Genomic DNA, 27,966 nt, shown 5'->3' on the forward strand with positions numbered 1-27,966 from the left:
GCTGAGGTGAGTACAGACGGTCCCTCGTAAGGCCTATAGTCGGTAGCTGACTTTGGGAGGCAGAAGGCCGTTGGCTAAGTCGTGTCGGACTTCCCATCGCAGCGCCAAGCGTTTCTTCTCCGTTGGCACCACGTAGGTGTTTGGCACAAAGGTTCGTCTCGGCTTCGGCTGGCGGGGGAAAGAGAAGAGATTTAAACACCACAAATGATGCTTTTCTTTCTGCAGTTTCTGCCTGTTTTTTTCCACAGGCTGCATATTTATTTCATGTAAACATGCGCTGACGTAATGACCGAAGTAGTAGTGGTGTTATAAATGAAGGATACTCACTGGTGGAGGCTGGTACTGAAGCTGTTCCTGAGGAGAGAGAGGAGAGGAAGTGAATGCAGCTCGAACATGAAAGGATTTGTGGACATTCATGTCATTTATTATCCAGTACTTGGACTGTACGCATCTGTACTGAATCAAACTGAACAGAAGCATCCAAAAGAAATGAGCAGGGTTAAGAGTGGTCATGTGAAGCAGGTGTATTCACAGGTGATGGTCGTACCCTGATCTCCCAGTGCAGTGCTTTCCTGTCCTTCTCTCCTGGGGCCTTGAACATCTCCCAGTCCTGTTTGTACTGGAAATACCTGAGGAAGATCGGAAACACGAAGCACAGAATCACATCCTGCACATAGATCGTATTTAGTTAGTTGATTGTTCACCAATATATCATTAGCGACAGATTAACAATAGTAATAGTTGAGTTACTGGAACTGATTGTTGATATGCAATGCATTGTTAATCTCTGTAATAAACATCCCCAACAGTAATCTGAGTGACATCTCTGACTCTCACAAATGTCACATCCCATCTCTTACTTCGTCACCGGGTCCGTCTTCTTCAGATTCCTGGTGTGAGGGTGGTCCGTCATCGGGCGGATAACTGCAAGAGCAGAAGAAGAGACATTGGTCCTCTGTGGCTCAGTTGGTAGAGCATGGCGCTAACAACGCTTAGGTTGTGGGTTTGATTCCCGCTGGGACCATATACTGAAATGTATGCACTCACTGCAATGTAAGTCGCTTTGGATAAAAGTCAGCTAAATGGCAGATATATTATATTATTAGTGTCAGCTCTGATCTACACAAGCATCTGGATTGTCAGGGTGAGGGGTTGACTGTGGAAGCAGTCAGTGGAGGCTGGTGGAGGGAGAAATCAGAGGACGGGCCCCGGACTTCTACCGCCACCAGCCTCCCCTGGAAACAGCAGTGCAGTACTTACAGGACTTGGGTCTCGGTCTGATGTCACTCTCACTCCTTGATCTTGCCTGAAAGACACGTAAAAATACACACATTAATGATCAACATACAGCAGAGAGCAGGTACACACTGGGCAGATATTACAACCGAAGATCACAGCTATCACTGTGATAGGACACTGTTTTTTTGCAAATAAATGTACATTATTTGTACACAAGTATACAAATAAAACGTGATTGATTGATTATTGTGGTACATTCCATGGTACCACAATGCAACGTTTTCCAATGAGAGATTCAACTGTAGCTCGTTGTGTGTGACCTCAGTACCCACCATGCCTCTGAGGTAGGACTCGAAGGCACTCCGCAGACCGTCTGCCTCAGAGCTGTGCCTGTCACTCTGGCTGCCCCCGTCCCCCTCACTCTCCAGCTCTGACTCCTGCTGCCCGGAGGACATCATGGACACGTGTAGCCCCCCCAGACGATCCTCCAGGCCGCTCACTGCCCCTGAGGGAGAGACAGAACACAATAATATTACTATATCATAAACACTGGAATCTAATATTGTGGTTATCATACTAACGTTAGCGTGTTCAGTTTCACAGCGCCACTCTGTGAGGCCACAAACCTAGTGAGAAAAGCTAACGGCTAACAACATAGCATGTCTATGCTAGTTATGCAAGTGCCGTAACACGGGATGAGTATGAATGTACTGTAGTACTAATGAGTATGAATGTAATGTAGTACTAATGAGTATGAATGTACGGTAGTACTAATGAGTATGAATGTACGGTACACACAGTCAATGAGTTAAACCAGACGGAGCATTTTAACCCCATCTTCAGCTATTTCACCCCTCAGGACAGATTGCCAGATACACTCGTAAAGGCTTGTGTCAGGTACAAGGGAGGCTGGTGGAGGCAGAAATCGGAGGATGGACTCATTGTAACGCATGGATCGGAATGAGGAAGGGTATCGGCCCGTCCTCCGATTTCTACCTCCACCAGGCCTACTGCATGCTCCCTGTCTAAGGCCTACTGCCTGCTCCCTGTCTAAGGCCTACTGCATGCTCCCTGTCTAAGGCCTACTGCCTGCTCCCTGACTAAGGCCTACTGCCTGCTCCCTGACTAAGGCCTACTGCCTGCTCCCTGACTAAGGCCTACTGCATACTCCCTGACTAAGGCCTACTGCCTGCTCCCTGACTAAGGCCTACTGCATACTCCCTGACTAAGGCCATACCGAAACGCGTCAGAGTTTTATAGTGTTTGTTGTATTAAACACGTCAGAATAAATAAAGGCATTTTAAACTGATGAGTGGTTTGGTCCTTTTTTCTGTTTAGTTTACCCTTCTTAGGTCTCCTGTTGTCCTCCCATTCTAAATACGTCTTCACAGGCTTGGAGTCTGGTATCTTTATGTCTTTGTTGCTGGCTGACCCCTCCTTCTCCACCTCCTTCTCATCCTCCGCTCCTTTCTCTCCTTTCCTGTGATTTTCCCGCTCCTCGCGGCATCTCTCCGCCAACGGTTTCTCCTCATCTTTACGCTCTGGAAGAGAGCGGCCATCTTTACGACAGCTCACCCCCGACGGACCCCCGTCGTCTTCGCCCTCAGCCATGGTGTTGTTGTCTTGGCAGTCTGTCTCTGTCACACCTGTGTGGCGTTCACGGTCACGGTCGACCCCACCGCGTGGCACACGGTCATCCTCCCTATAGGCTACAGGTAAGGGTACATGAGGCGGGTCTTCCCGGTCCTCTAGCTCTGCCAGAGCGCTTCCATCTGCGTAGCTTTGTGCGTCGTCCAGGTCTTTCCCGTCCCCGTGGTAACTGGCGAGCGAGCGGTCGTCCTCCTCCTCGCCGTACCTCAGCTCAGAGAAGCTCTGGCTCTCTCGGTCAAACTCTGCTATGGTGCTGTCATCCCTGTAGTCCCCTCCCTCCTCCGGGTCGTCTTTGGCAGAGTCTGGTCTGTAGGTGCCGTAGCCAGATGTCAGTAGGCTAAGCGCTGGGCTGCCGGCACTGGTGGTGGTGTCACCTTCCTGGTCGACCCTCTCCTCGTCGCCCTGCCTGGAGAACTCTGCCCTGCTGCTCTCCTCTTGTTTGGAGTCCTTCGGACGCTGCTCAGCGGTGGGTTCGTCCTGGGTGTGCTGAGTGGTTCCTTTGGGTGCCTTGTCTTCCTCGCTGTAATACATTCTCTCCACCTTCTCCTCCTCATCCTCCTTCCCATCTCCGTCGGACCAGAAAGAGGAGTTGAGGGAGCTATTCTCGTCCGAGCTCTCCTCGTCCCACTGGCTGTCGTACATTTTGTACATGGTAGCGAGAGGGAAACGGACTAGGACACACACAGACCTTCTGCTGCTGTGGGAAGTACTGTATTACTGTATCTGTGTGTGATCTCCTGGAGCAGATGGCTAAGGAGAGGAGCTAAGAGGATTAGCCTGTAGTCTTAACGCTGCTCTACACTGCCACTTAATGATGCTGGTGGTCACAAAGTGGAACTGCAACTCTGCCATGCAGTGTGATGTGAAGTGATGTGTTCCTTCCCGTGCCGTTCCATGCCGAGTAAACTTATGAAAGTGTAAACGCGGAACACCTTTCCTTTCCTGCATTTTGCAGATTCTAATTACCTGAATCTTCACTGTGAGTCGATTCATCGCACACGTGAACTTGTCCTTGGCGTTTCCTGCGGAGAAAATGAAAAGTCAATGCAACATCACATCCTTCTCACTAGCACATAAACCAACCCTCCAGTCACTACACAACTCTAACCCTAATAGTTAAGTTATGATCCTCTTAACTTATAATTTACACACTGACAATCGCACAATAACTTATAATTTAGTTAATTTACACAGACAAACGCACAATAATGGGGACAAACACCACACACACACACACACACACACAGGCACACACACCAGTAAAACGTTATGTTAGGATCCTCACCTGAGAACCTTCCTCTTGATAAAGGGTCTCCCATGGGCCCCCCTGTCTGGGGTGGAAGACTGGCTGACAACAAACGGCGAGAGGGGGATATCAGTGAGGTCCGCCTCCACCTCCATCTCCAGCCTGTGGGGGGCAGTAGAGGGCCTCGTGTACCTCAGGGCCACGGTGTGTTGGGTGTAAGAGTCGTAAAACTCCTGTCTCCCTCCAGCTCCAAAGTTACTGTTATCTCTACTGTAGGTGGAGCTGAGCACCTGGGAGGTGGACAAAGGAAGCACAGAATATATTGGAGATAAAATAATGTAATAAAATAATGTAATGGATTAGAACCACTCGGGTTTTAAGTGCCATTCTAGAAATAACAGAATACTCTTATATTCATGATATTCTAGAATCTGGCATGACATTTTAAAATGAACATGTAATAGCTCATCTTAGAACTGTGTGTGGCCTGTGTCTAAACAACTTAAAGAATGAGGAATGCATGCATACCTGTCTTTCTTGGTCTGACGGAGCAGGAGGCAAGAACACCTCATTGTTGAAGGCTGCAGTATTATTCAGGTGAACTGTGAATGGAAGGACAGTAAGCAGGCAAAACTCGTTAAACACTGGGTATATTCAACTCAACAATGATTGGTCTACTTGACAGTTGACAGTTGGCACTAGGCAGCAACCAGGAACCACTGGTCCATCACAGACTGTGACAGTGCTTACCTTTGACCTTAGTGAACGCAGGGGGGCTTCTGTAGGTGGTGCTTTGAGAATGAGAGGAGTTCACTTCGCTGGAGGACGCTTGGCTCTTGGATTTCTCAAGTCGGATTAGGTCATCTAGATCTAGAACCATACACTTGTATGAACTCAATGACATCTGAATACGATCATATATACATACGATCTAGCCATTACAGGTCCGATTAATGTAGACTATCACACTGCAGTTTATACTCTGACATTGTTGCAGAAGTCACCACCAACATCCCTCAAGTTAGCAACCTCTGCAGAGATTTAAAATGGAGCCATTTTAACAACCCACCTCGTTTGAATTCCTGTAGTCTGTGTGTTGGTATGTTGGTGTAGCCCAGCGCTTCCAACTGCTGTTGAATTTCCTCTTCTGAGAAGTCCAGGTTCTCCATGATTCCCTGCGGACAGACAGAGAGTTAGCTCACAGTGCTAACCAGCTAGCATAAACAAAGCAGTTCCATCAACAAACAACAGAGAAAACGATTCACAAATCCTAGCACGGGTTGACGGATAATAACGTCAATTTACCTTCCGAACACGGGTCTATTCGCAATGAAGTTGTAGCAATTCTATGTCTGTAACTTCAACTAAAACTGTTAAAATCTGCTCTTCTGTTCGGTCGCTCAGCGCCAGACGACCGAGCCGCGTTCAGCGGTTTGAAAGCGACGCCCTGGCGGGGACTTCTTCTCGGGTTGCTGTTGGAGGAGTCATGCTCTCACTGGAGCAACAGCGCCACCCCCGAAACTACCGCAGCACGGAGGACCGCGGAACGCGTTCGCGCTGTAGTGCGCATAGTGATGGTCATTCATTCGTTTATGTCTGTCATACTTCAACAGTACGTTTGTCAACCAAGGGTGTTTTATAAGACGATTAAATCAGCACTGTATCAAAACTAACATTGAGGTGCGTTATATAATGCATTAATACATTGCTTTCATTCACAGTTACAGAACATAACTGCTTTAGTATTTTGTGGGGAAAGATAGATTTTGACCCACAATTTAAACGAAGATGAGAAGTTATGTTTTTGTCTCAAAGGCCGTATGTGTATCTCCTATTAAAAAATACATATGAAATATGAAATATGTATTTATCCAGCATTATAAAGCGCTGAAAAAATAAAGTGACTAAACTTGAAGTGAAAGTTTTCAGGTATTTATAGAGCCTCATTCAAAGTTCTAAATCCCACCCTTCCCTGATGAAAACCCCGCCTCCTTGCGCGCACCTTCAAGCCCTCCTCCAACCACACTGCAGCTCTTGAGACCCTCATGAATAAACATGTATTTTTTAATACTACATCGTTCCTTTTCAGTAAACGGTGGGGTTCAGTAGGGGGATATTGACAGGTAGTCCGTAAACCCCATCTAATCCGGGGGAAAAGGGACCTTTTGCGTCTTCATTGCCGTTGGGGAGACCATGGCTAACGCCAGGATCTATCGGGAGTCCTTATTGGTGATTTTACTCCAAATCGTCCTAATTTGCTCGGCTCAGGTAAGTGATGAATGGCTGCTCTTCACTTCTCTTGAGGTTCACATCAAGTTGGGTTTGCTGGAGCTTGTGTTGTCCTGGGCTGTTTTTGAAGTGAGTGTGATGGAATTTCCCAAGGAAGAAACTTGGTGTAGACTACCAACTGTTTTAAAACATAGGCTTCTCTTAAAATATGGGATTGTTTGTTTATTAAATGTTTCTAAAGATTGTCCAACAACACCCTATTGACTCAGAGCCAACCACATATGTGTTAGTGCCAATTCTGGTGTGAGGTGTGAGTCTGGTGAGGTGTGAGTCTGGCAAACTGGCGGACATATGGAACCAATAAGTAGGAATCCCAGCAACAATATTCTCAACATATGCAATTACTTAAAGAGTAGGCCATCTATAGTGGGGATAGAGTTCTGAAGGTTAGTTTTCATGTCATCACCTTTCTTTGTGCACCAAGACTGATGCTACACAATGGCGTCCTTTGTGTGTGGTCCCGACCCAAACTGCCGACTACTGCACCGCCATCAGCAGTGATCTGGGGCTGAATTTCACCAGAAAGGATTGAAGTGATTGTTGTGTGTTTATCTGCAGAGAGGCCCGGTTGGTCCGAGAGGTCCCCTAGGACCTCCTGGTGTATCAGGCGTGGCTGGAGTCGATGGCATAGACGTGAGCTACCGGTTGATAAAGCCTGGTTTTGTCATTATTGTGTATCATTTTTAGACGATTTCCTGTAATGACTATGTATTGTAACTGCCACTGACCAAATTGAGAGTGAAACTGTGTACTTGTACTGATTTCGTCATGTTTAATAGATGTTTACCCATGATAGGGTTCTGAAATCATATAATATCTATCACATTTCCTTTCAGGGGGACAGAGGAGAAGGGCCTGGTGAGGACGGTGGTCCTGTAAGTGGACTATCATTTTTTTGAATTACACTCCTTTATAACCTAGTAATAAACGTGTAATAACCTATTAATAAATGGTTAATAAACTGGATTTATTTGATTCCAGGGCCCTGATGGGGAAGATGGCAAACCAGGAAATCCAGGAACACCGGGCCTCGCAGGCGCAGACGTAAGTTAATAAACGACACGTTTTCTATCTGTTTATTTATGTTCCTTAATGGATCAATGGATCTTGGTGCAAAAGCCCAGACAGAAGAGTCCATGGTACCTCTGGAGGTTCTATACCCCCTGAGGGCTGAAGGCGTGTGGAGGTCCACTGTGAGAGTTAGTTTATATTGGCCCCGGAGCAAAAGCAAAAAAAAAAAAAAACTTCCTCAGAAAAAAATGAATCAGATGAATACATCAGTGTAGGTATTTAGGGGGGAGAGAGGAGAGGAGAGGAGAGGAGAGGAGAGGAGAGGAGGGGAGAGGAGAGGAGAGGAGAGGGGAGAGGAGAGGAGAGGAGAGGAGAGGAGAGGAGAGGAGAGGAGAGGAGGGGAGAGGAGGGGAGAGGAGAGGAGGGGAGGGGAGAGGAGAGGAGAGGAGGGGAGAGGAGAGGAGAGGAGAGGAGAGGAGAGCGCGCCTCAAATAGCTTCCTGACTGAGACAGAGGTCTTTTTGTGTGAGTTGGGGGGCGCAGGGGGGCGCAGGGGGGCGCAGGGGACACAGCTGCTCGTCGACGGCTGACAGGAAGGAACCTTATGCTGGGGAAGGCGGAGCGGAATGGGCCCCAGTGTGAGAGCTGCTGTCCGATTGGGCGATGGTGCTGAATACAGAGTAGCCTATCAAAGGAGAGGCTGAGGTTCAGGCAGGAAAGGGCCGGGTGTGTCCAGATTATGTTTCTAGTCAGTTCAGGTATGCACGGTGGCCTGCTTCCTCAGTTTAACTGGCTTTGATCCATAGTCACCATAACATTAGAAACAGTGACTATTAAAACAACATCGATTGTGCTTACTAGTAGTCAGCTTTTCCACCACTTTTATGTTTTGGTTGGGTCCCTATTACAGTTGTCTTCCAAAGCCTGTGACTAGTCATTGAGTGACCCCTCTGGTTTATATAGGCCAACTTGGTGGACGAGGGGAGGAGCTACCCACTGTACAAGAGGAAAGACACACCCCCTTTCCAACCATGTTTACATTTCTTGATTGGTGCACAAACTTTGGAATGCAATATCTGAGGAAACACGTCATCAGAGGATTACACAGGAAGTTTCAGTAGTTAGGTGGAGTCTAATATTAATGCTGTGTAACATATTGAGTATTATTAACCTTACATGTATCATATTTAATGAACTTTAATTAAGTTTTGATTGGCAGATATGTTTGAGATAAGAGTTCTGAGGAATACTTTTGAAAACTGTCATGTAAATTACACCAAGACAGGGCAATAGAGCATGAAATGACTTTACTTTAATTGTCAAGTTTTGTACAATTGTTACTTGTATTTGACAAAGACTTTATTTCTTCTGTAGGGTGAAACTGGACCTATTGGAGAACCTGGCCCTGACGGACCACCTGGGCCAAAAGTAAGAAATAATCTCCATCATTTCCATCACATCAACACTGATCTCAAGCCGCCATTTTACTGTGATCACCAACTGACTAACTGTCATTGTTTTCATCAGGGTGAAACTGGGGAGGCTGGGGAACCTGGAGAGACTGTAAGTAAACAAGTCTATCTAGACTATTACGGTTATTAGATCTTTACATACACTGCATATGTACCAGTGGAGGCTGGTGGAGGCAGAAATCGGAGGACGGCCTCATTGCAATGCATGGAATGGAATGACGAATGGTATCAAACACACATGTTACCATTCCTCATTCCATTCCATGCATTACAATGAGCCCGTCCTCCGATTTCTGCCTCCACCAGCCTCCCCTGGTTTTGAACTCTGCTACACAGCAATGCTCTAGGCATATGTCCTGCGCGTGCAATTATCACCCAGTTTTACCTTTTGTCTTTAAGTCGCTCCATGATTTCTGTCTTGTCTCCCACAGGGTGTTGGACCTGACGGCGCTGATGTGAGTAATCTGGCACCGGTCGCACACTTGACTGAGGAAAGGTGTATTCAAGTCCAATAGGGAGTTGCGTTACCAGGAGAGATTACTACCAAAATAATTCACACAAGAAAATATGTTCCTACCAGGGGAGGCTGGTGGATGTTAGAATTCGGAGGACGGGCTCAATGGAATGAGGAATTTGATACCATTCCTCATTGCAATGAGCCCGTCCTCCGATTTCTACCTCCACCAGCCTCCCCTGGTTCCTACTGTGATTATGACTCCCAGGATATTAACCCCAGGACACCGACATTACGACCCAGAGGTACGAGTGTTACTTCCGGTTCATGTTGTTTTGGTTCTGCTGACAGGGAGCACCTGGTAAAGACGGACTGGCTGGAGAGCTCGGCAAAGTCGGACCCCCTGTGAGTACCGTATTCAACGCCATTTTGGAAATTAACAGGCCTGCTGTCGGCCCAGTCATGGCGTCAGTGGAAGCTTGTGGGGGGTCGAACGGGCTCACCGTACAGAGGACGGGCTCATTGTAAAGCATGGAATGGAATGAGATTCAGTTCCATGCATTACAATGAGCCCCGTCCTCCGATCCATCCACTGAAGTCGCCTTGGCAACAGAATTGCATTCACATACAAAATGTCGTGCTGCTACATAGATAGACAGACATTTTGACATTGCATTAAATACATTGCATTGAGTTCTATCTTGATTAACGAATGTTTTGATTCCTTATATAATATAATATGTGTATAATATATGTTATATAATCTCTTCCAGGGAGCAAGAGGCAAGATTGGCCAAGTGGGGCTTCCTGGTCCTGCAGGACCCAGGGTAAATAATGATCTTGTCATCCGTTGGGCGATCGGTGTTAGTGAGTTATGGCCTTGTTATTCCTACCACTGAAAATGCCACATCGCCTTGGCTGATCATCTGTAGCCTATGTACAGAATGGTGGGAGTGCACAGTCTCAACGGAGCGTGTCAAAATACGTCTTTTTCTCTTTTCTCTTTAATTCAAACTCTCTTTTCTCTTCTAGGGTCTACCTGGCATCTATGATGGGGAAGACCTGGTAAGTTTGACTCAAGAGTAACATAGCATACACACATACAGTACAGTGGAGGCAGGACTCATTGGGACGGGCTCATTGTAATTCCTTATTCCATTCCGTGCATTACAATGAGCCCGTCCTCCGATTTCTGCCCCCACCGGCCTCCCCTGATACAGCAGGTTGATCTGCTGTGATTTGTAGGCATTCAGTGTGACAAACGAACACTGGAGATGTTCTGAAACCAAGGATAGGGAAATGACGTAGGGGGACGTTGCCTGTCAGCGCTGATTCAGGGTCAGTTTGGTGTTTTGGGGGGAGGGCAGTAACTAGGTACTACTAGGGTAGTAACTAGGTCAGTACCAAGGATGAACTTCACGCCGCAGCGTGACACGTGCTCCTCGTCAGACTTTGGTGTGTTGTTGTCAGTGGAGCCCCCTAGTGGCAGGGCTCTTAGATGACCTCAAATAGGCTGTGCTTGTGTTTCCCAGTGTCCCAACGCCTGCCCAACCGGACGCAACGGCTACACCGGCCTCCCAGGGATGAAGGTGAGGGAGGACATGGCTTGACGCTGTGTTTTTTCGTGAAACATTTGTGAAACATGTTATTTACTGTGAAAACAGTCTTTTCTTATGGCTTTGTAACTGTGTACGGTGTCCCTTTAGGGCCACAAAGGAGTTAAAGGCGAATCTGGCGAGCCTGGAAAGCAAGGACACAAGGTAACATCTCCCTGTCTTCACCAGATAAACGCTGGTTATTACATAGCACAGCACTTCACGGTATTGTGGTGACCTGGTTCCATTCGACGACATTGATGTTGACATGTTAGTGACACATTTGTTGTTTGTTGTTGTTGTTGTTTTTGTTTACCAGGGAGAGGAGGGAGACCAGGGAGGAGATGGGGAACTTGGAGCTCAAGGACTACCAGTAAAATATTTTACTATTTCTCTCACAGACATCTATCAAAACAGACGTGCCCTACTTCATACATGTTAACATTGGACATTATGTAACATTATGCCCCTCTCCTTCACTGTCTCTCTTTCTCTCCATCTCTCTCCATCTCTCTCTCTCTCTCTCCATCTCTCTCTCTTTCTCTCTCTCTCTCTCTCTCTCTCTCTCTCTGCTGAGTGATATCAGGGCCCAGGTGGACCCAGAGGGATCACAGGAATGATGGGCTCCAAAGGTGACAGGGTAAGGGTCATAGGGTCATGAGGTCACAGGTCAAAAGGTCACACACTTGAATACTTAAAAGTATTACTTCTGATATCTGTCATCTTTTATTAACAGGGTCCTCGTGGCAAGTTTGGCAATCTGGGTCCTCAGGGCATCCAGGGTGGCCATGTAAGTGCCTGTGTCATTCTTACCACTACCACAGTTACTACACAGATGTTGGGGCAACAAGGAGTGACCCCGACTGTGATTAAAGAATCGTACCCTCCTTTTCTAGGGTGATGTGGGCCAGAGAGGAATCGTGGGTGAGACTGGGCCAAAGGGCGGACAAGTAAGTACTCAACCACAATGCAACACAATGCAACACACAGCGCATGAGGATCTACCGCTGTCAGCTTCGTACGCCATCTTAGGTTTGACAGAAGATGTTGTTGTTGACTGTTGTGTTGTTGTTTTGCAGGGCGGCCGAGGGCCGGCAGGAATCAGAGGTCTTCCAGGGCCGAAGGGAGAGGCTGTGAGTACCCTGCAGACCCTACGCCGTGTCAATATAGAGTTATCATCAACTAGCCATGGAGAACCCTGATCTCTACTGGGATTTGTATGGTAACTGTAGCTATGGTCAAAAGACACATTGGTCTGATCAACTTCCATGGTGATTAAAGTGCCTGTTCTCTCTCCCATGTGTAGGGTCTGCCGGGACCTGACGGTCGTGAGGGAATCCCTGGCCTGCCAGGCACCAGGGTACATTGATTGATTGTTTGATTGATTGATTGATTGATTACTATTACTGTTTGTTGTCTGCCAGCTATCGTTGCTCCTCGGGGTTAATAAGATGAGGTTTAATGAGGATATACATTCATCAGTGGAGGCCGGGGGAGGTAGAATAGAGGATGGGCTCATTGTAATGGATGGAACGGAATGAGGAATTCCTCATTCCATTCCATGCATTACAATGAGCCCGGCCTCCGATTTCTGCCTCCACCAGCCTCCCCTGACACATACATATATACAGGTAATCATAAGATTGACCTGTTGATCTGTTTCTGTCATTACCCAGGGTGGTTCTGGGAAAGATGGAGGCCCGGGAGACGCCGGCCTGCAAGGACTTCCTGTAAGTATGATCTCTGACCCCTGATTGGTCACCTAGTGTTGCAGTTGATTGAATACGGTTGTTTGTTGATTGATGTTGATGTTATTTGTCTTCACACAGGGTTTGCCAGGTGCTTTTGGGCCAAAGGGGGCCGGTGGGGAGAAGGTAACGCGATGGTGTACATTCATGATTATAATGTTACGGAATAAATTAAAAGTTATAAGACCAGTTATCAGTGTTGCCATTGTCTTGAAGGAGACAGACCAAGCACGTTTGCTGTTGTTGACTATCTTCTGACAGTTTGTTTTCCACTCTCTGTTGCCAGGGCGGCTCTGGCGACCCAGGTAGCACAGGACTAATGGGGTCTTCTGGGAAATCAGTAAGTCGACGAATCAAATTACACTACAGGGAATAACAGGTGTACGCCTAATGATGGCACAACATCGCTGGTGCTCCAGCCACTGACACAGAGCCACTGACACAGAGCCACTGACACAGAGCCACTGACACAGAGTCACTGACACAGATTCATTAACACAGATCCACTGACACAGATCCACTGACACAGATCCACTGACACAGATCCACTGACACAGAGTCACTGACACAGATCCACTGACACAAATATGAACTGTCATATCCACCCCCAAAAAAACATTCAGTTACGTTTATTGTTTCTGTGTGCATAACCATTATAATGACAGTACCATGATAATTACCGTGATAATTACCATGATAATTACCATGATAATTACCATGATAATTACCGTGATAATGCGTGGTAATAATAATGCCTGTTGTTTCCAGGGAGAGCGTGGTGAGCAGGGGGAAGTAGGGCCTGTAGGAGCCAGAGGTGGGCCAGTGAGTATGTTTTACCTTGTTAACACTAGATCAACTGTAGTATGTTTTATCTTGTTAATACTAGATCAACTGTAGTATGTTTTATCTTGTTAATACTAGATCAACTGTAGTATGTTTTACCTTGTTAATACTAGATCAACTGTAGTATGTTTTATCTTGTTAATACTAGATCAACTGTAGTATGTTCTATCTTGTTAATACTAGATCAACTGTAGTATGTTTTATCTTGTTAATACTAGATCAACTGTAGTATGTTCTATCTTGTTAATACTAGATCAACTGTAGTATGTTTTATCTTGTTAATACTAGATCAACTGTTGCATGTTTTTGTCTGTTTGCTTGAAAAACTGCTGTTCACTAAATAAACTGTAGTATGTTTTCTGCTGTCCACTAAATAAACTGCAACATTATTAACTAGATCAACTGTAAATCTCAGTGGTTTATGAGGTGTTTCAGGGTCAGGGATTAAGATGTAGTCTTAAGTCTCTGAACAATAGCATTAACAAGATCAGTATAAAATGCTGCTCCGTTGCCATGAACAGCAGTTACAGGAGATCTGAGTCGGTAGGAATGAATTCTGAAAACTGGAGCAATGTGATTTACTTGGAGTGGCGAATTAAACTAATTAAACAACTACATAGACCTAGGAATGAACACTCTAAATGAACACTCTAAATTAAATACAGTGCAACTTCACTGGAGTGGTTTAAAGGTTGAATGCAACGGTTTTCTTTTTTGGTATCTGCTGGTCTATTCAGCAGATACAGCTATTATGAAATGATCGACATGATCACTTTGGATGAAAATAACCATTTATTTTCCTCCTGTAGGGTGAGAGGGGAGTCGGAGGACCAGATGGACCACAGGGAAACCCAGGGGCCAGGGTAAGTCATCAGCTCTAACCCTAACCCTAACCCTAACCCTAACCCTAACCCTAGAGGAACCACTAGGACTAACACCTTAACCATGACCCCAAATGAATCTTCAGATTGACCCCAAGGACTAACTCACACCTTAACCATGACCCCAAATTAACCTTCAATTTAACCCCTAGGACTAACTCACACCTTAACCATGACCTCAAATGAACCTTCAGGTGAACCACTAGGACCTCAAACCCTGACTACACACCTAACCGTGGCCCCAGCTGAACCCACAACAGTAGTATCAACTGAAGCATGTACCGTTTCACCCAAGACATCCCTCATACTAGTGCCCCCTGAGACAACATAAACCAAACTAACTAACTGACCAATGAACATAGGAGCACCATGAGTAAGAAGTGATGGGGAATACAAATACTCTTGACCACAAACACGACCACCGTCACATTCCCACTCGCATGAACTGTAAAGACTAATGTCAAGATGGTCGGTGGGGTAGTTTTAAATGAGCTTTAACCTGAGGACCAATCAGGGGAGGCTGGAAGGACAGGCTCATTGTGATGCATGGAATGGAATAAGGAATGGTATCAAACACGTGTCCAGAGAAGGAGGATGAAGTAAGCAGTGAAGGAAGAAGAAGAAAAAGAAGAAGAAGAAAAAGAGGAAGAACAGAAGAGAAGAAGAAGAAGAAAAAGAAGAAGAAGAAAAAGAGGAAGAACAGAAGAGAAGAAGAAGAAGAAGAAGAAGAAGAAGAAGAAGAAGAAGAAGAGAAGAAGATAATCCTATAAATAAAACATCCTCTGTCAAGAAGGAGTGGAAAGACCAATATTCATATAGTATATGCATGTTAATTATGGTTCTAGTTTGGCCCTTGGTCCTCTGGGTCTTTAATGTTTCACTTCTTCATTGCATCATTGCCTCTTTACAATATAGGATATGACATCATCAGTGTACACAGTATGTTTCAACAGTAACAGCATGTTGTCATTTCACCTCCTCACACACAGCTCAGTATGAGCCTTCATAAATATATATATATATATATATATATATAGATATAGATACAGATATAGATATGCCATTTAGCTGACGCTTCTATCCAAAGTGATTTACATTGCAGTGAGTGCATACATTTCAGTATATATGGTCCCAGTGGTCCATCACAGTCTCTCTGGCCAGACTCCTGAACCTTCCCAGAGACACGGGGGATATGAGTAGAGACTAGGGCCATCCAGATGAAGGCTGAGTAGCAGTGCCTCCCTGTGTGAGAGTGTGTGTATCCACTCCTAGTAAGTAGAGCTGTCTGCTACCCCATGATGAGACTCTCAGCCTGTATAAACCTCCAGTAATACTGCAGTAATACAGTAATCCACAGGGGGGGGGGCAGGGAGCGGGGGGGGGGGGGGGCATGAATAGACTCTTGTTACACTCGTCCCTTCTCCCTGGGGCATTGCTCCACCATAGGGGGGATTCAGGGCAGGGAAGGAGGCTGAATAGAACCCTCTGTTTGACCAGGAATGCCTTAAACCATCGGCCCAGGGAGAGCAGGGTATGCCACGATCAGTACCCACAGATATGAGGGAGGGGGGGAGTGTGTGTGTGTGTGTGTGTGTGTGTGTGTCCAATACCTTTCCCTGCTCAGACGTTTGTTTTTTTGCTAAAATGTTTTTTTTTTTCTTCTGTGAATGTGGTCAGCTTCTGTGACGGGGGGGGGGGGGGGTAGCTGGAGGCTATGCACAGGCGATCTAGTGTGTTTTGATTTTAACAGTATTGCTTTGTGTGTGTGTGTGTGTGCATGCGTGTGTGTGTGTGTGTGTGTGTGTGTGTGTGCATGCGTGTGTGTGTGTGTGTGTGTGCGCGTGTGCGTGTGCGTGCGTACGTGCGTGTGTGTGTGTGTGTGTGTGCGCGTGTGCGTGTGCGTGTGTGTGTGTGTGTGCGCGCGTGCCCGTGCGTGTGTGTGTGTGTGTGTGTGTGTTATTACAGGGAGGTGTAGGGGATGTTGGCCTTCCTGGACTACCGGGCCCTGCTGGCCTGCTTGGACAGAAGGGAGACAGGGTAAGGAAGACAAAGCCTCTCTGACTGCCTCCCAGAGCAGTAACACGTTCGGCCCACCGCGATTCTGTGTGGAGGCAGTTGAGCAATCAAAGACCAAAGACAACATTTAAACCTATGAAGAAGAAAATAAATAAATAAATAAATGACAATAAAAATGTTTTATTCATGTTAACTATTTTTGTCCATTTCCCCAGGGAGGAGTTGGTGTAGACGGCCCTGCAGGAGAGCTGGTGAGTTACCTCAGGAACACTTACATTTTTACATTTAACATTTAAGTCATTTAGCAGGCGCTTTATAATAAGTGCATTTGTCTAACAAAGTGAATCAACTATGCATCAGTCATCGTAAGTAAAACCTTCGATAAGAACAAGTGCCATTGACAATGCTAGAGAAAGGAAGAAAACTATTTTTATTTTGGGGGGGGGGGTTCCAAGTTCTGGTAACACTTCTAACAAACCCAACATGACCTCCATATATGGTCACATCCTGCTGTCGCCAGGTCATTTTACGCCACGTAATCACCATCAGCAAATAGAATATTACATAAAGTGAATTTCAATTAGTAAAGTAAACCCCAGACTCATCAGGACTATTGGTACTGCAAGCCCTGGTGTACGTACATGCTGTGGGCTGACTAATGGGTATTAGTGATTCCATAATCGTTAGCTGTGAAGTCTGGGATTGAGTTTAGTGATTCCATAACGATTGTTTGTGATTAAAGTGATGTTCTAAAATGTGATTGTCTCAGGGTGCTGCAGGTGAAGAGGGACAAGCAGGAGACAGAGGGGACTTGGTAAGTGTCCACCACACGCACACGCACACGCACATATACACACAGACACGCACACACACACACACACACACACACACACACATGTACACACGCACACACACACACACACACAGACACGCACACACGCGCACACACACACACACACACACACACACACACACACACACACACACACACACACACACACACACACCACACTTTGTTTTTGTTTGAGAGGAAGCACTGATTCTGTCTCCTTATAGGGTGATGAAGGGGAGGCAGGCGAGAAAGGATCGGTGAGTCCAGCCAATAGAATTGCTTTAATACTGCTGCAACATTTCATCCTGTACACGTCCTTATGTGGCACTTGACACACATTTGACACACAGGTCTAGAAAGCATGGTCTATCCGATCTGTTCCCATCAGTAAAACGTAACGTTTCACCTCTTCGCCACCTTTCACACGCCTGCCATTGTCCCTTGTGGTCATTTCCAGACGGGCAGACCAGGGGACACCGGCAACCAAGGACCCGAGGGCTCGCGCGGAGTGCCCGGGCCGGAGGGCAAGGCAGGCCAGCCTGGACCACGCGGCATGCAGGGAGACCGGGGCACCCCAGGACTGAGGGGGTCACAGGGGCCAGCGGTAGGCACCTTTGACCCTTGATAAAAAACCCTAACTCGGGACTAGAAACATTGCAAAACTATACCAGACCTGTCCTCTGTGGTAGGATGTTTGACCACTAACCAGACCTGCTGTCTGGAGACCTGCTGGAGGGCCCAAAAAGAGCTGTGTCTTATACTCAAGTCCAAACTGACAGTAGCGCCAACCCCTCAGACACCTGTGTAGATCTTAAAGGATTGGATAGATATAAGCAAGATAGTGAACATTCCACCTGGCCTATCATGAAACTCATGAAGAGGAAAGGAATTAAGGAATTAAGGGTTGAAGGAAAGGAACGAAGGAAAGAAGGACTGAAGGACAGGAAGGAAGGAAGGAAGGAAGGAAGGAAGACAGGGATGCAAAACTGAAGGAGGGAAATGAAGGAGGGATGTAGCACCCCTCCTAAAATCCTAAAATAAAACCTCACCAGTGCCTCAAGATAATAATATCTTTATTGATTAAAAAAAAGAACGCTAAAGAGAAAGTATTAAACATGTGATAAGCCTGCCCTGTGTTCAGCAGCTTCAGCTACATCTTTGGGCCAAGAAGTGTGCTGTTTACCACAATGATGCTCTCTAACAAGTCCCTTGTTTCACCAGGGCAAACAACCAAGTGATACACACATCAAACAAGTCTGCATGAGAGTAATGCAAGGTAAGTCTTCCTCCTTTATCAACCTGATATAAAACTCATGTGATCCAGTCACGAATCACTCCAGGGATGGAGGAAGGGAGGGAGGGAGGGAGGGAGGGAGGGAGGGAGGAGGGAGGGAGGGAGGGTGAAATAATGAGTGTAAGAAAATATAAATGTTTAATGTATTCTTATGGGCCCTCAGTCTACAACCTCAGTCATTAACCCCCTCCTCCTCTCCCTCGGTCCCACAGAACAGTTGGCCCAGCTAGCAGCCAGCCTGAGCCGACCAGAGTCAGGCATCTCTGGGATACCTGGCCCCCCCGGACCCCCTGGACCCCAAGGTGTCAGCGGAGAGAACGGCTTCCCGGGACACACAGGGGCCCGAGGGCTGCCTGGACTCAAAGGACCTCCAGGGCTGCTGGGTCGTAAAGGACTCAAAGGTGCGAGACACAGTTCGGGCTGTTAGAGACGGTGGCAGTGTTGTTGTTGTTGTTGTTGTTGTTGTTGTTGTTGTTGTTGTTGTTGTAGTTGGTGTTGTAGTTGTTGTTGTAGTTGGTGTTGTTGTTGTTGTTGTTGTTGTTGTAGTTGGTGTTGTAGTTGTTGTTGTTGTTGTTGTTGTTGTAGTAGTAGTACAGTTGGAGTAGTTATTGTAGTAGTAGTAGTAGTAGCAGCAGTAGTAGTCGTAGTAGTAGTAGTAGTAGTAGTAGTAGTAGTAGTAGTAGTAGTAGTAGTAGCAGCAGTAGTAGTAGTAGTAGCAGCAGTAGTAGTAGTAGTAGCAGCAGCAGTAGTAGTAGTAGCAGCAGTAGTAGTAGTAGTAGTAGCAGCAGTAGTAGTAGTAGTAGTAGTAGTAGTAGTAGTAGTAGTAGTAGTAGTAGTAGTAGTAGTAGCAGCAGCAGTAGCAGCAGCAGCAGTAGTAGTAGCAGCAGCAGCAGCAGCAGTAGTAGTAGTAGTAGTAGTAGTAGTAGTAGCAGCAGCAGCAGCAGCAGCAGTAGTAGTAGTAGTAGTAGTAGTAGTAGTAGTAGTAGTAGCAGCAGCAGTAGCAGCAGCAGCAGTAGTAGTAGCAGCAGCAGCAGCAGTAGTAGTAGTAGTAGTAGTAGTAGTAGTAGTAGCAGCAGCAGCAGCAGTAGTAGTAGTAGTAGTAGTAGTAGTAGTAGTAGTAGTAGTAGTAGTAGCAGCAGCAGTAGCAGCAGCAGTAGTAGTAGTAGTAGTAGTAGTAGTAGTAGTAGTAGCAGCAGTAGTAGCAGTAGTAGCAGCAGTAGTAGTAGTAGTAGTAGTAGTAGTAGTAGTAGTAGCAGCAGTAGTAGCAGTAGTAGCAGCAGTAGTAGTAGTAGTAGTAGTAGTAGTAGTAGCAGCAGCAGCAGCAGTAGTAGTAGTAGTAGTAGTAGTAGTAGTAGTAGTAGTAGTAGTAGTAGTAGTAGTAGCAGCAGTAGTAGCAGTAGTAGCAGCAGTAGTAGTAGTAGTAGTAGTAGTAGTAGTAGCAGCAGTAGTAGCAGTAGTAGCAGCAGTAGTAGTAGTAGTAGTAGTAGTAGTAGTAGTAGTTAAACTACAGTATGTTGATTCTAATCTAACCATGTGTTTACAGGAGACACAGGGGACAGAGGAGACAAAGGCCCCACAGCCAGAGGAGTTAAAGGAGAACCTGGAGCACCTGGTCTACCAGGTAAACACATGCAATATATATTTCATACACCGTATAATATGCAATATTAATGTGCTCAGCCAGGTATGCTTAGTCTTACCATGAGCTAGCTAGGTATGCCAGGCCCCATAGACTGTCACTGGCAGTGTCTCAGCTAGTCACACTGTGGCAGTGGAGGTGGAAATCGGAGGACGGGCTCATTGAAATGCATGGAATGGAATAAGGAATGGTACCATGGAATGGAATGACACGTCCTTTGATCCCATTCCCTATTCCATTCCACGCATTGCAATGATCCCGTCCTCCGATTTCTACCTCCACCAGCCTCCCCTGCAGGGCTAGTGTTTTCTGATGTGACATCCATCACAAGCGTCACATGACCCCCTCCATCCACAGGTGAACATGGCAGAGCCGCCTACGGCTCGGACGGGCGCGACGGCGAGAGAGGTCCTCGCGGCGTTCCCGGCATGGTCGGCGTTCCCGGTCCTCCCGGTCCTGCCGGCGTGAACGGCTACTGCGAGTCGTCACAGTGCATCCTGCCCATGGTGGCGTCGCCCATCTCCGCCAAAACCTCCGAAATGAAGGGGCCCAGCGACATGTAAGCGCGGAGGAGGAGGAGGAGGAGGAGGAGGAAGAAGAGGAGGAGGGACACGTTAACGGAAACCCTGAACTGAGGGGCCGGAGGAGAACTGAGAGACTAATGGAGAAAGGTTGAAACGCTCCACCACGGAAGATTTAGTTTGATGTGTTTTTGTCGGTTTGTTTTGTCAATTATTTTCGTTAATTTTTTTTGGTTTCGTTCCACACCCCCCCCCCCCCCACACACACACACACACACACACCCCACCCTCCCTAAAACACATGAGTATTCCTCCTCAGCTGTTGGAACACCCCTATCCCCCCTGAAAGAGTCTTTAATTTTTTTTTTTACCTCAGTTCTAGCTTTTGCCATCTTTGTACTGTAAAATGAAAAAGAACACTAATTTCAGACAAATTGATTTAAGTTTTGTTTAGATATTGTTTGCGTGCATTAAGTATGAACCAACTCTAAGACCCATACAGAATGACAGTTTGACAGCGTGGCAGCCATTTTGAATCCACTGAACCTGTATGTTTATGTAAATGTGTCAATACGGAACTCTTATATGCAAATTATACTGCTCGTTGACTGACTGACTCATTTGTTTGTGAGTATCTTTGTTGCATGTCCACTCACCAACCAACCCCTGTGGTTCATCTTCCCAATGTAGGATATCTTTGTCATGATGCTTGTTGTTGGGAGGTCGGCGTTGTTTGGAGACATATCTAGCAGTTTTATATGACGACATTCTTATTTATTCAAGGTTGAAGGTCACATCTTAAGGTTGTACAAAAGAGGAAATAAACACATTTTGATAAAGCCTTGCATGTTTTGTATGAAAGAATACAACAACAACAGCAAGTAACTTGTTTGTCTGCTAATTTCACATTAATTCGCATTTGAAGAATGCACAGATAGATTGTAGAGAGAAAGACAAGAGTCTGACTTATCCAGAAACAACCAGGAGGTCTGGTGGAGGAAGAAATTGGAGGACGAGCTCGTCCTCCAACGTCTACCTCCACCAGCCTCCCCTGACAGGTATAATCCAGAGGTAGCAGCCTCACCTTACCCTCTGATAGGCACGGTGGAATTTCCGCCATCTTGCTTAAACCTATGCAAGATCCTTTCAGATCTACACGAGTGTCTCGTAAGTAGGGGGGCAGGGGTTATTTCTGGAAAGACCCTACATGGCCTGTGGGTGCACATACAGCCACAAGGGGACAGCATTCCACATGACTGTCACCAGATCGAGGGTGTTACTCCTTAGCCACGTAAAAAAAAAAAAAATACCCTCCACACAAAGGAGTTGATTCACTTGAGGTAAATAAAGACGGAACGTCCTTGCCCACTCGGGAGAGAAAACGGAGAGCAAGATCTTTATAACGTTCTGTCCGTGAGGTGGGTGGGAGAGGAGAGATCATCATGTGTTTACCCAGATATGTCGCCTCTCATTCAAAACCGAACACAGATTTGAGTACAGGCCTAGCGTTGCTTAATCATCTTTATGTGCGAGTGACTTCATGAATCAAATTCCCATGATCTGCACATAATCATTACGGTTATAAAACCTCCACCCGAGAGCTCCTCAGGATTTATTTTCGTACACAGGCTACGGGTGTTATTTCGGGACGTTCTGGCAGAGGTAGCCGAGTACATTAGCTGAATTGGTTTCTCATGATCTTCTATGGAACAGCATGGGACCTGGCTCTTACTCCTTCTCTGTCTCTCTGTCTGTCTGTCTAACAGCAGACAGTCAGCAGGGCAGTAGACCCGACAGGACAGTTGGCCTTTATGTAAGATCTACTGATGGCACTAAAGGGAATACTGGCTCGCTGAGGGACTCTTCAATGAAGAAAGTCCATTAGCAACCAAACAAGGCAAACAGTTGTTATGTTGAGGGATGTAGTGGAGGATTTCTATTACACTCAAATGTCAATCCTACTCCGCTGTCGCGATGATGAATATGTCGTATTACGCATGGGTTAGTTAGTCAGTAAACAGGAATATGAGATATTAAAGACCACTTAAACGCGGTTGTTGTTGTTTTCAGTGTATCATTTTAATGTACTCTCACAAGTTGGTGAACAGTTACAATTTGTCTCTCAGTCACAGTACTAAAACACATCCATTGATAGTATAAATAGCCAACCTAATAATAATAATACACATTTTCAAATACATAAATCATCAAGTATCCAAGTATTAAGTTACGCACATCAAAATAAAAAGGCATACAAAATATCGCAGACGTTGGAAGTCCAGTTCGAAGCGAAAATAACACAAAATCACATTTTGGACATGGCAGTTAATTAGTAAACAAGTTGTTGATAGAGAACAGAAGAAGAAGAAAAAAAGAAAACAAAAACTACAAGGTCCCAGACTTTCAATTAACAAATATTGCAACAATTAAGCATTTTATATTCAAAAATAGTTACTGAAAGGATGTGTGTGTATGTATGCATGTATGTGTGTGTATGCGTGTGTATATGCGTGTGTGTGTGTGTAGAGGCTTCCTGCACAAGACGAAGGCAACAATTTTTTTTGTTCCAAGTAGAAAAATGAAACACTTCTCCAAATGCTAGTGGATGCTAATCTAACCCCCACACGACTGCCTTGTAACCGGTTTCAATTGTAAGGCATTACAGTATGGAGCATTTGAGGAACGGTATTCATACTGTATTTCTAGTCAGTCTTAAAACTTAATCAGAAAATTGAACGGGAAACAAGATAACTCGTGTTAAACTATCATAACGTTACATTTTAAAACATCTTTTAAGCAATTAAGCACCTTTAGCCAATTTAAAAAATCCTTGGGATGTGTTCACAAGTAAAAACCAACATCTGTATGCTTCACATTATACAACCCTACTGGTTGTTCTCCTTTTCCAATTCTATGGGAACACACAATACTCAAGAGTTCCAAATCGACTCCTAGCCCCTAGAAACTCCACTAGGGGTGCGTTCCAACTCTCTACTATCCTTCACACTCTCCCCTCATGCATTGGATTGGTGCAAGCGTAACTGGAGTGAGTTTCCACCATATTCCTTCCACCAATCCATGCCTTTAAAATCCACGAGGAAGGAGTGTAGCGACGCACACTTCAGGAGAAGCGTGGAGAATCGGAACGTGAAGTAGATCTGAGAGGATTGGATAGGCATAAGCAAGATGGGGGTAAAAGCTTCATCTTGCCCTCTTGTTTGCCGGGTGGAAATGCAGCCATAATGCTCCACCTATCTAGTCCTCTCAGATCTAGGGGTGTAGGGGGCCAGGGTGGAGGAGGGTAGGGGTGTAGGGGGCCAGGGTGGAGGAGGGTAGGGTGTAGGGGGCCAGGGGTGTAGGGGCCCAGGGTGGAGGAGGGTAGGGGTGTAGGGGGCCAGGGTAGAGGAGGGTAGGATGTAGGGGGCCTAGGGTGGAGGAGGGTAGGGTGTAGGGGCCCAGGGGTGTAGGGGGCCAGGGTGGAGGAGGTTAGGGATGTAGGGGTCCAGGGTGGAGGAGGGTAGGGGTGTAGGGGGTCCAGGGTGTCGGTTGGCCTAGGGCGGAGGAGGTGGAGGGGGCCTAGAATGTTGGCGGTCCAGGGCGTCAGAGCCTAGGGCGGAGGAGGCCAGGGTGGAGGAGGCCAGGGCGGAGGAGGCTAGGGTGGAGGAGGCCAGGGCGGAAGAGGCTAGGGTGGAGGAGGCCAGGGCGGAGGAGGCCAGGGTGGAGGAGGCCAGGGCGGAGGAGGCCAGGGCGGAAGAGGCTAGGGTGGAGGAGGCCAGGGCGGAGGAGGCCAGGGCGGAGGAGGGTAGGGCGGAGGAGGCCAGGGCCCGAATTGGAAATCGGCAACACAGAGAACACTCACGGTCACTGTACTTTCACAAACCTCTTTTTGACACTTTTGAGAATTTTGGAAATTGAAGAGAAAAGGGAACACTTGAATTACTGAGAGAATGAATTTCCGAAATGGAGGAAATACTTCAACACAATGATACTATATAAACTAAGAAGAAAAACAAGCCTGCCAAGTAAGCAAAAAAAAAAGAAAAAAAAAAAAAAAAAGATTAAGTTTCTTTCTTTATAGGGGCATAAGTTGGCATTACGGACCAGACACGGTTGGCTAGCTAGTCCTACTACTGGATGCAGCAGTTGTTGCGATGTCCGTTGGAGTCTTTGAAACGAAGGCGCATCTTTGGCCGATATTTCTCCAGGTAGAAGAGCTGCTTACTGTTGAAAGCCCCGCGACGCTTCCTGTTCGGGAGAAGAAGAAGAAGAGTTCCGTTCAATTCAATAGAACTTTATTAATATAGTAATCCCCTCAGGGACCAATGAAGACGGCATTGACGGCACCACATGTTTACATCCATTCTCCACATGCAACACAAGCAACCAGAGTTAGACATGCGACACATTCAAACTACCCAGTATTTTGATTTCCCTCAATTGTAGGTCAGTAGTAATGCATCACACCAGTGAGATCTGACCTCCATTTTGAGAGAAGTTTTTCAGTTTTGAGTCACGTCTTCTCAGACATCTACTCGGCCCAGTTTAAGAATGCTGCCATCTTCTTCAGGCATCTGCGTGACCAGTTGTGCGTATTAGTATCAGAACTTACTGTCGAATGAACTGGACCGCGTCTTCATATTTCATCCCACATTCAATCAGGGCCAGCGCCACCAGGACCGGAGCTCTGGGGAACGGCATCACAAGACAGGGTTTAGTTAGCTAGCGGGAAGCTGCTGCACTGCACAAGATCTGCAGCAACAACAAACATTTAGGCCTAGTTAGTTGCCTAGCTCGTTAAAAGAACACAAAAACAAACATTTAGGCCTAGTTAGTTGCCTAGCTCGTTAAAAGAACACAAAAACAAACATTTAGGCCTAGTTAGTTGTCTAGTTTCTTTTTTAAATAACACAAAAACAAATATTTAGGCAGAGTCAGTAAACAGGAAGTGGTTGTACTGAGGTACTTTTTTTTTTTTTTTTTTTTTTGTCTTCCGACACTCGAAAACAAAAACAACTAGAGGACGACAGACCGGTGTGGATCCGTCTTTAAATACTTCATGGTGACACTCGCAGAAGAACCGGCGATATCCTTTCCATCTATGGTCATATAATCTATGGTTCTATCTGTGAAAAGGCTTACTTAGAACATGATTCAGTTCTCTTATCTACTGAATTTCCCCTCAAGGATCAATAAAGTATTAATCTTGTCTTTATCTGGAACTAAAGGCAGGGAACCACATGATGATAGTTTATAGAATAACTCGAAAATGATGAGAGTATGATACATATTTATCTAGGCCTGTCTTCTTCTTGTTGCGGCTGCTTGTTATCGCTCGTCTTCTTGTTTGTCCCAGAGGTCTCGTGTCTGTTGTTCAGTTGCGTCTGTCTGCATTCTGTCTGCCTGCTTGGTATGTGGGACTTGTCATGTGCCGCTACGTGTCTGTTGTTTATTCCTGTTTTCTAGAACCAGTCTGACCTTCTTGTGGCCGTCTGTCTGTCTGTCTGTCTGTCGTCTGTGTGCTCTCCGTTTGTTTGAACTGGCGTCTTAAATGTTTTCAAACACCTGCCCAGGGGCTAGAGGGAAAACTGGCACCTTTACAGTCATGTTTATTCATGTGTTTTGTCCCTAAAACTAAACTTGGTAAAGTGAAGGCCTACTGTAGTCTAAATACTCCTGTACCCCATAAGAATCAATAGTCAAATTGACAGCATGCCTTGTATATCTGTTATTATTATCTGTAAATACATATACAGTCACATGGTTCTAGATCAGTCCTCTATCAGTTCCATGTCCTTATTTGGAGGAAAACCGCATGATGTCAATTTGTCTCCCTGTGAATAATCACATTGACAAAATGATGACTATGCCATATCTACAGTCATATCAAGTCCACATCTTTACTTGGAACCAGGTGAGTGAAACCACATGATAACCACAACCACAACAGCAACAACAACTAGGCCCACTGTATGGTACTGCTTCCAGCATCATCAAATCCACAAAATGCAGATTATAGCATATTTATAAATATCAGGGGAGGTTGAAATCGGAGGAGGCTCATTGCAATGCATGGAATGCGTGTTTGATACCATTCCATGCATTATAATGAGCCTGTCCTCTGATTTCTACCTCCGCCAGCCTCCTCTGACAAATACTATTGTGAAACCACGGTTCTATATCAATTGCGCGTCTTTATTTGGAACTAATGGCGTAAAACCACATGAGAGCGTCAGTTTACCTGCCCAGCCCGGCAACACAGTGAACAGCAACGCAGCAACCAGGCTCCTCCCTAAACTTCAGCTTCAGGAGGTTCAACCAATCATCCACGATCTGGTTGGAGGGAGGGGCTCCATCGTCGAACGGCCAATCCTGGAGGGGGAGAGGGAGGAAGGAGGAAATGAGATCATCGGGCCCTGATTCTCGGAAACCAAAACAAAGGACGGCAGACTTTGACATATATTACAAGCAGAAGTGAATGGGGGAAGTAAAGCAGATGCGTGTTTGTTCTGCGTCTTACCAGGACCTGGATTCCCTCTTTCCCCACCAGAGTGGCATCATAGGTGGCCTCACAAACTCTCACAACCGTGGTCACTCCGTACTTCTTCAGCTCCTGGAAAATAATGTTGTTGTAACAATGTTGTTACAAGGCTCCATTACAGACACGTTGAAGACATCTCTCTCCTCTAAACACCCCATGTGTTGTGTCAGAGAGGGGCTCTTTGTGGTAACCCTAGTGCTTTAGAAACACTAGATTAATTGAATTTGTAACATAACATGAGCACCTGATAGTCTTCTCCATATGAAAGATATTAATACTCTCCCCTTATACTGTATAACATGAAAGCAGATCTCTATGGTAACGTTAGAGCTTTAGAAACACTCAACTGACTGATTTTTTTAAAACAACAGTCTGATATTGTCTTTGTCTATATGTTGTCTTTACGTCTGTGTGTTTAAGTTATGTTTAATTACCCCCTCTGCGTCTTACCTCGATGAACTTGTTCAGGGTGGCGTTGGTGGGATTGTGGGTAATGAGAAACCTCATGTTCTTGTATGTGATCTCCACAGGGGCGGGTCTGTTCATACGAGCCATGGCGACAGCCAAACAAACAAAGGTCTTTTCCACAACAACAACAACAAAAATAAAACTTGTAACGAAAACACTTAACTGAAGAATGGGGAGGGAATGTCAAAAAAAATGTCGTCAAACTAGATTCCCCAACAAAAAAATGCTCTG

At 45.9% G+C, this 27,966-nt stretch overlaps 3 protein-coding genes across 3 annotated transcripts; 1 reads left to right on the plus strand and 2 right to left on the minus strand.

Annotated features, from left to right (window-relative positions):
* Positions 1-22: 22 nt before the first annotated feature.
* hyls1 (HYLS1 centriolar and ciliogenesis associated) lies at positions 23-5,566 on the minus strand. Its single transcript, XM_083690275.1, has 12 exons — positions 5,441-5,566; positions 5,205-5,310; positions 4,886-5,005; positions 4,664-4,737; positions 4,175-4,425; positions 3,856-3,911; positions 1,572-1,744; positions 1,261-1,306; positions 861-924; positions 548-629; positions 328-354; positions 23-168 (listed from the first exon to the last, which is right to left on the minus strand). The coding sequence occupies exons 2-12, from the start codon at positions 5,302-5,304 to the stop codon at positions 34-36; spliced, it is 1,128 nt and encodes a 375-aa protein (XP_083546401.1). The 5' UTR covers positions 5,305-5,310; positions 5,441-5,566; the 3' UTR covers positions 23-33.
* Positions 5,567-6,242: 676 nt separating this feature from the next.
* Positions 6,243-20,941, plus strand: col9a1a (collagen, type IX, alpha 1a). The gene is made up of 32 exons (XM_083690565.1): positions 6,243-6,403; positions 6,983-7,057; positions 7,261-7,299; positions 7,406-7,468; positions 8,809-8,862; positions 8,962-8,997; positions 9,338-9,361; positions 9,712-9,765; positions 10,134-10,187; positions 10,393-10,425; positions 10,893-10,949; positions 11,067-11,120; positions 11,275-11,328; positions 11,542-11,595; positions 11,692-11,745; positions 11,852-11,905; positions 12,035-12,088; positions 12,262-12,315; positions 12,632-12,685; positions 12,785-12,829; positions 12,990-13,043; positions 13,472-13,525; positions 14,356-14,409; positions 16,393-16,464; positions 16,659-16,694; positions 17,213-17,257; positions 17,500-17,532; positions 17,733-17,879; positions 18,497-18,551; positions 18,782-18,970; positions 20,113-20,190; positions 20,566-20,941. The coding sequence occupies exons 1-32, from the start codon at positions 6,329-6,331 to the stop codon at positions 20,769-20,771; spliced, it is 2,064 nt and encodes a 687-aa protein (XP_083546691.1). The 5' UTR covers positions 6,243-6,328; the 3' UTR covers positions 20,772-20,941.
* Positions 20,942-22,789: 1,848 nt separating this feature from the next.
* On the minus strand, positions 22,790-27,959 carry ptp4a1 (protein tyrosine phosphatase 4A1). Its single transcript, XM_083690635.1, has 5 exons — positions 27,718-27,959; positions 27,247-27,339; positions 26,968-27,098; positions 25,339-25,413; positions 22,790-24,974 (listed from the first exon to the last, which is right to left on the minus strand). Exons 1-5 carry the CDS (start codon positions 27,820-27,822, stop codon positions 24,857-24,859), a joined length of 522 nt encoding a protein of 173 aa, XP_083546761.1. The 5' UTR covers positions 27,823-27,959; the 3' UTR covers positions 22,790-24,856.
* Between the last annotated feature and the right edge of the window lie 7 nt (positions 27,960-27,966).

The sequence above is a fragment of the Argentina silus genome (assembly GCF_951799395.1).
Source record: "Argentina silus genome assembly, chromosome: 18".
In the NCBI taxonomy this organism is placed as follows: Eukaryota; Metazoa; Chordata; class Actinopteri; order Argentiniformes; family Argentinidae; genus Argentina; species Argentina silus.

What these genes read in the sequence shown, in the direction of transcription:
- hyls1 (XM_083690275.1), bottom strand. Translation starts at nt 5,304, where the DNA reads ATGGAGAACCTGGACTTCTCAGAAGAGGAAATTCAACAGCAGTTGGAA. An exon ending in AAGACGGACCCGGTGACGAA is followed by an intron (nt 630 to 860) that starts GTAAGAGATGGG and finishes GATCTTCCTCAG; the next exon opens with GTATTTCCAGTACAAACAGG. An exon ending in CACTGCACTGGGAGATCAGG is followed by an intron (nt 355 to 547) that starts GTACGACCATCA and finishes CTCTCTCCTCAG; the next exon opens with GAACAGCTTCAGTACCAGCC.
- col9a1a (XM_083690565.1), top strand. Translation starts at nt 6,329, where the DNA reads ATGGCTAACGCCAGGATCTATCGGGAGTCCTTATTGGTGATTTTACTC. An exon ending in TTGGACCTGACGGCGCTGAT is followed by an intron (nt 9,362 to 9,711) that starts GTGAGTAATCTG and finishes TTCTGCTGACAG; the next exon opens with GGAGCACCTGGTAAAGACGG. An exon ending in TGGGCTCCAAAGGTGACAGG is followed by an intron (nt 11,596 to 11,691) that starts GTAAGGGTCATA and finishes TTTTATTAACAG; the next exon opens with GGTCCTCGTGGCAAGTTTGG.
- ptp4a1 (XM_083690635.1), bottom strand. Translation starts at nt 27,822, where the DNA reads ATGGCTCGTATGAACAGACCCGCCCCTGTGGAGATCACATACAAGAAC. An exon ending in CCCTGAACAAGTTCATCGAG is followed by an intron (nt 27,340 to 27,717) that starts GTAAGACGCAGA and finishes ATTATTTTCCAG; the next exon opens with GAGCTGAAGAAGTACGGAGT. An exon ending in AAGAGGGAATCCAGGTCCTG is followed by an intron (nt 27,099 to 27,246) that starts GTAAGACGCAGA and finishes CTCCCCCTCCAG; the next exon opens with GATTGGCCGTTCGACGATGG.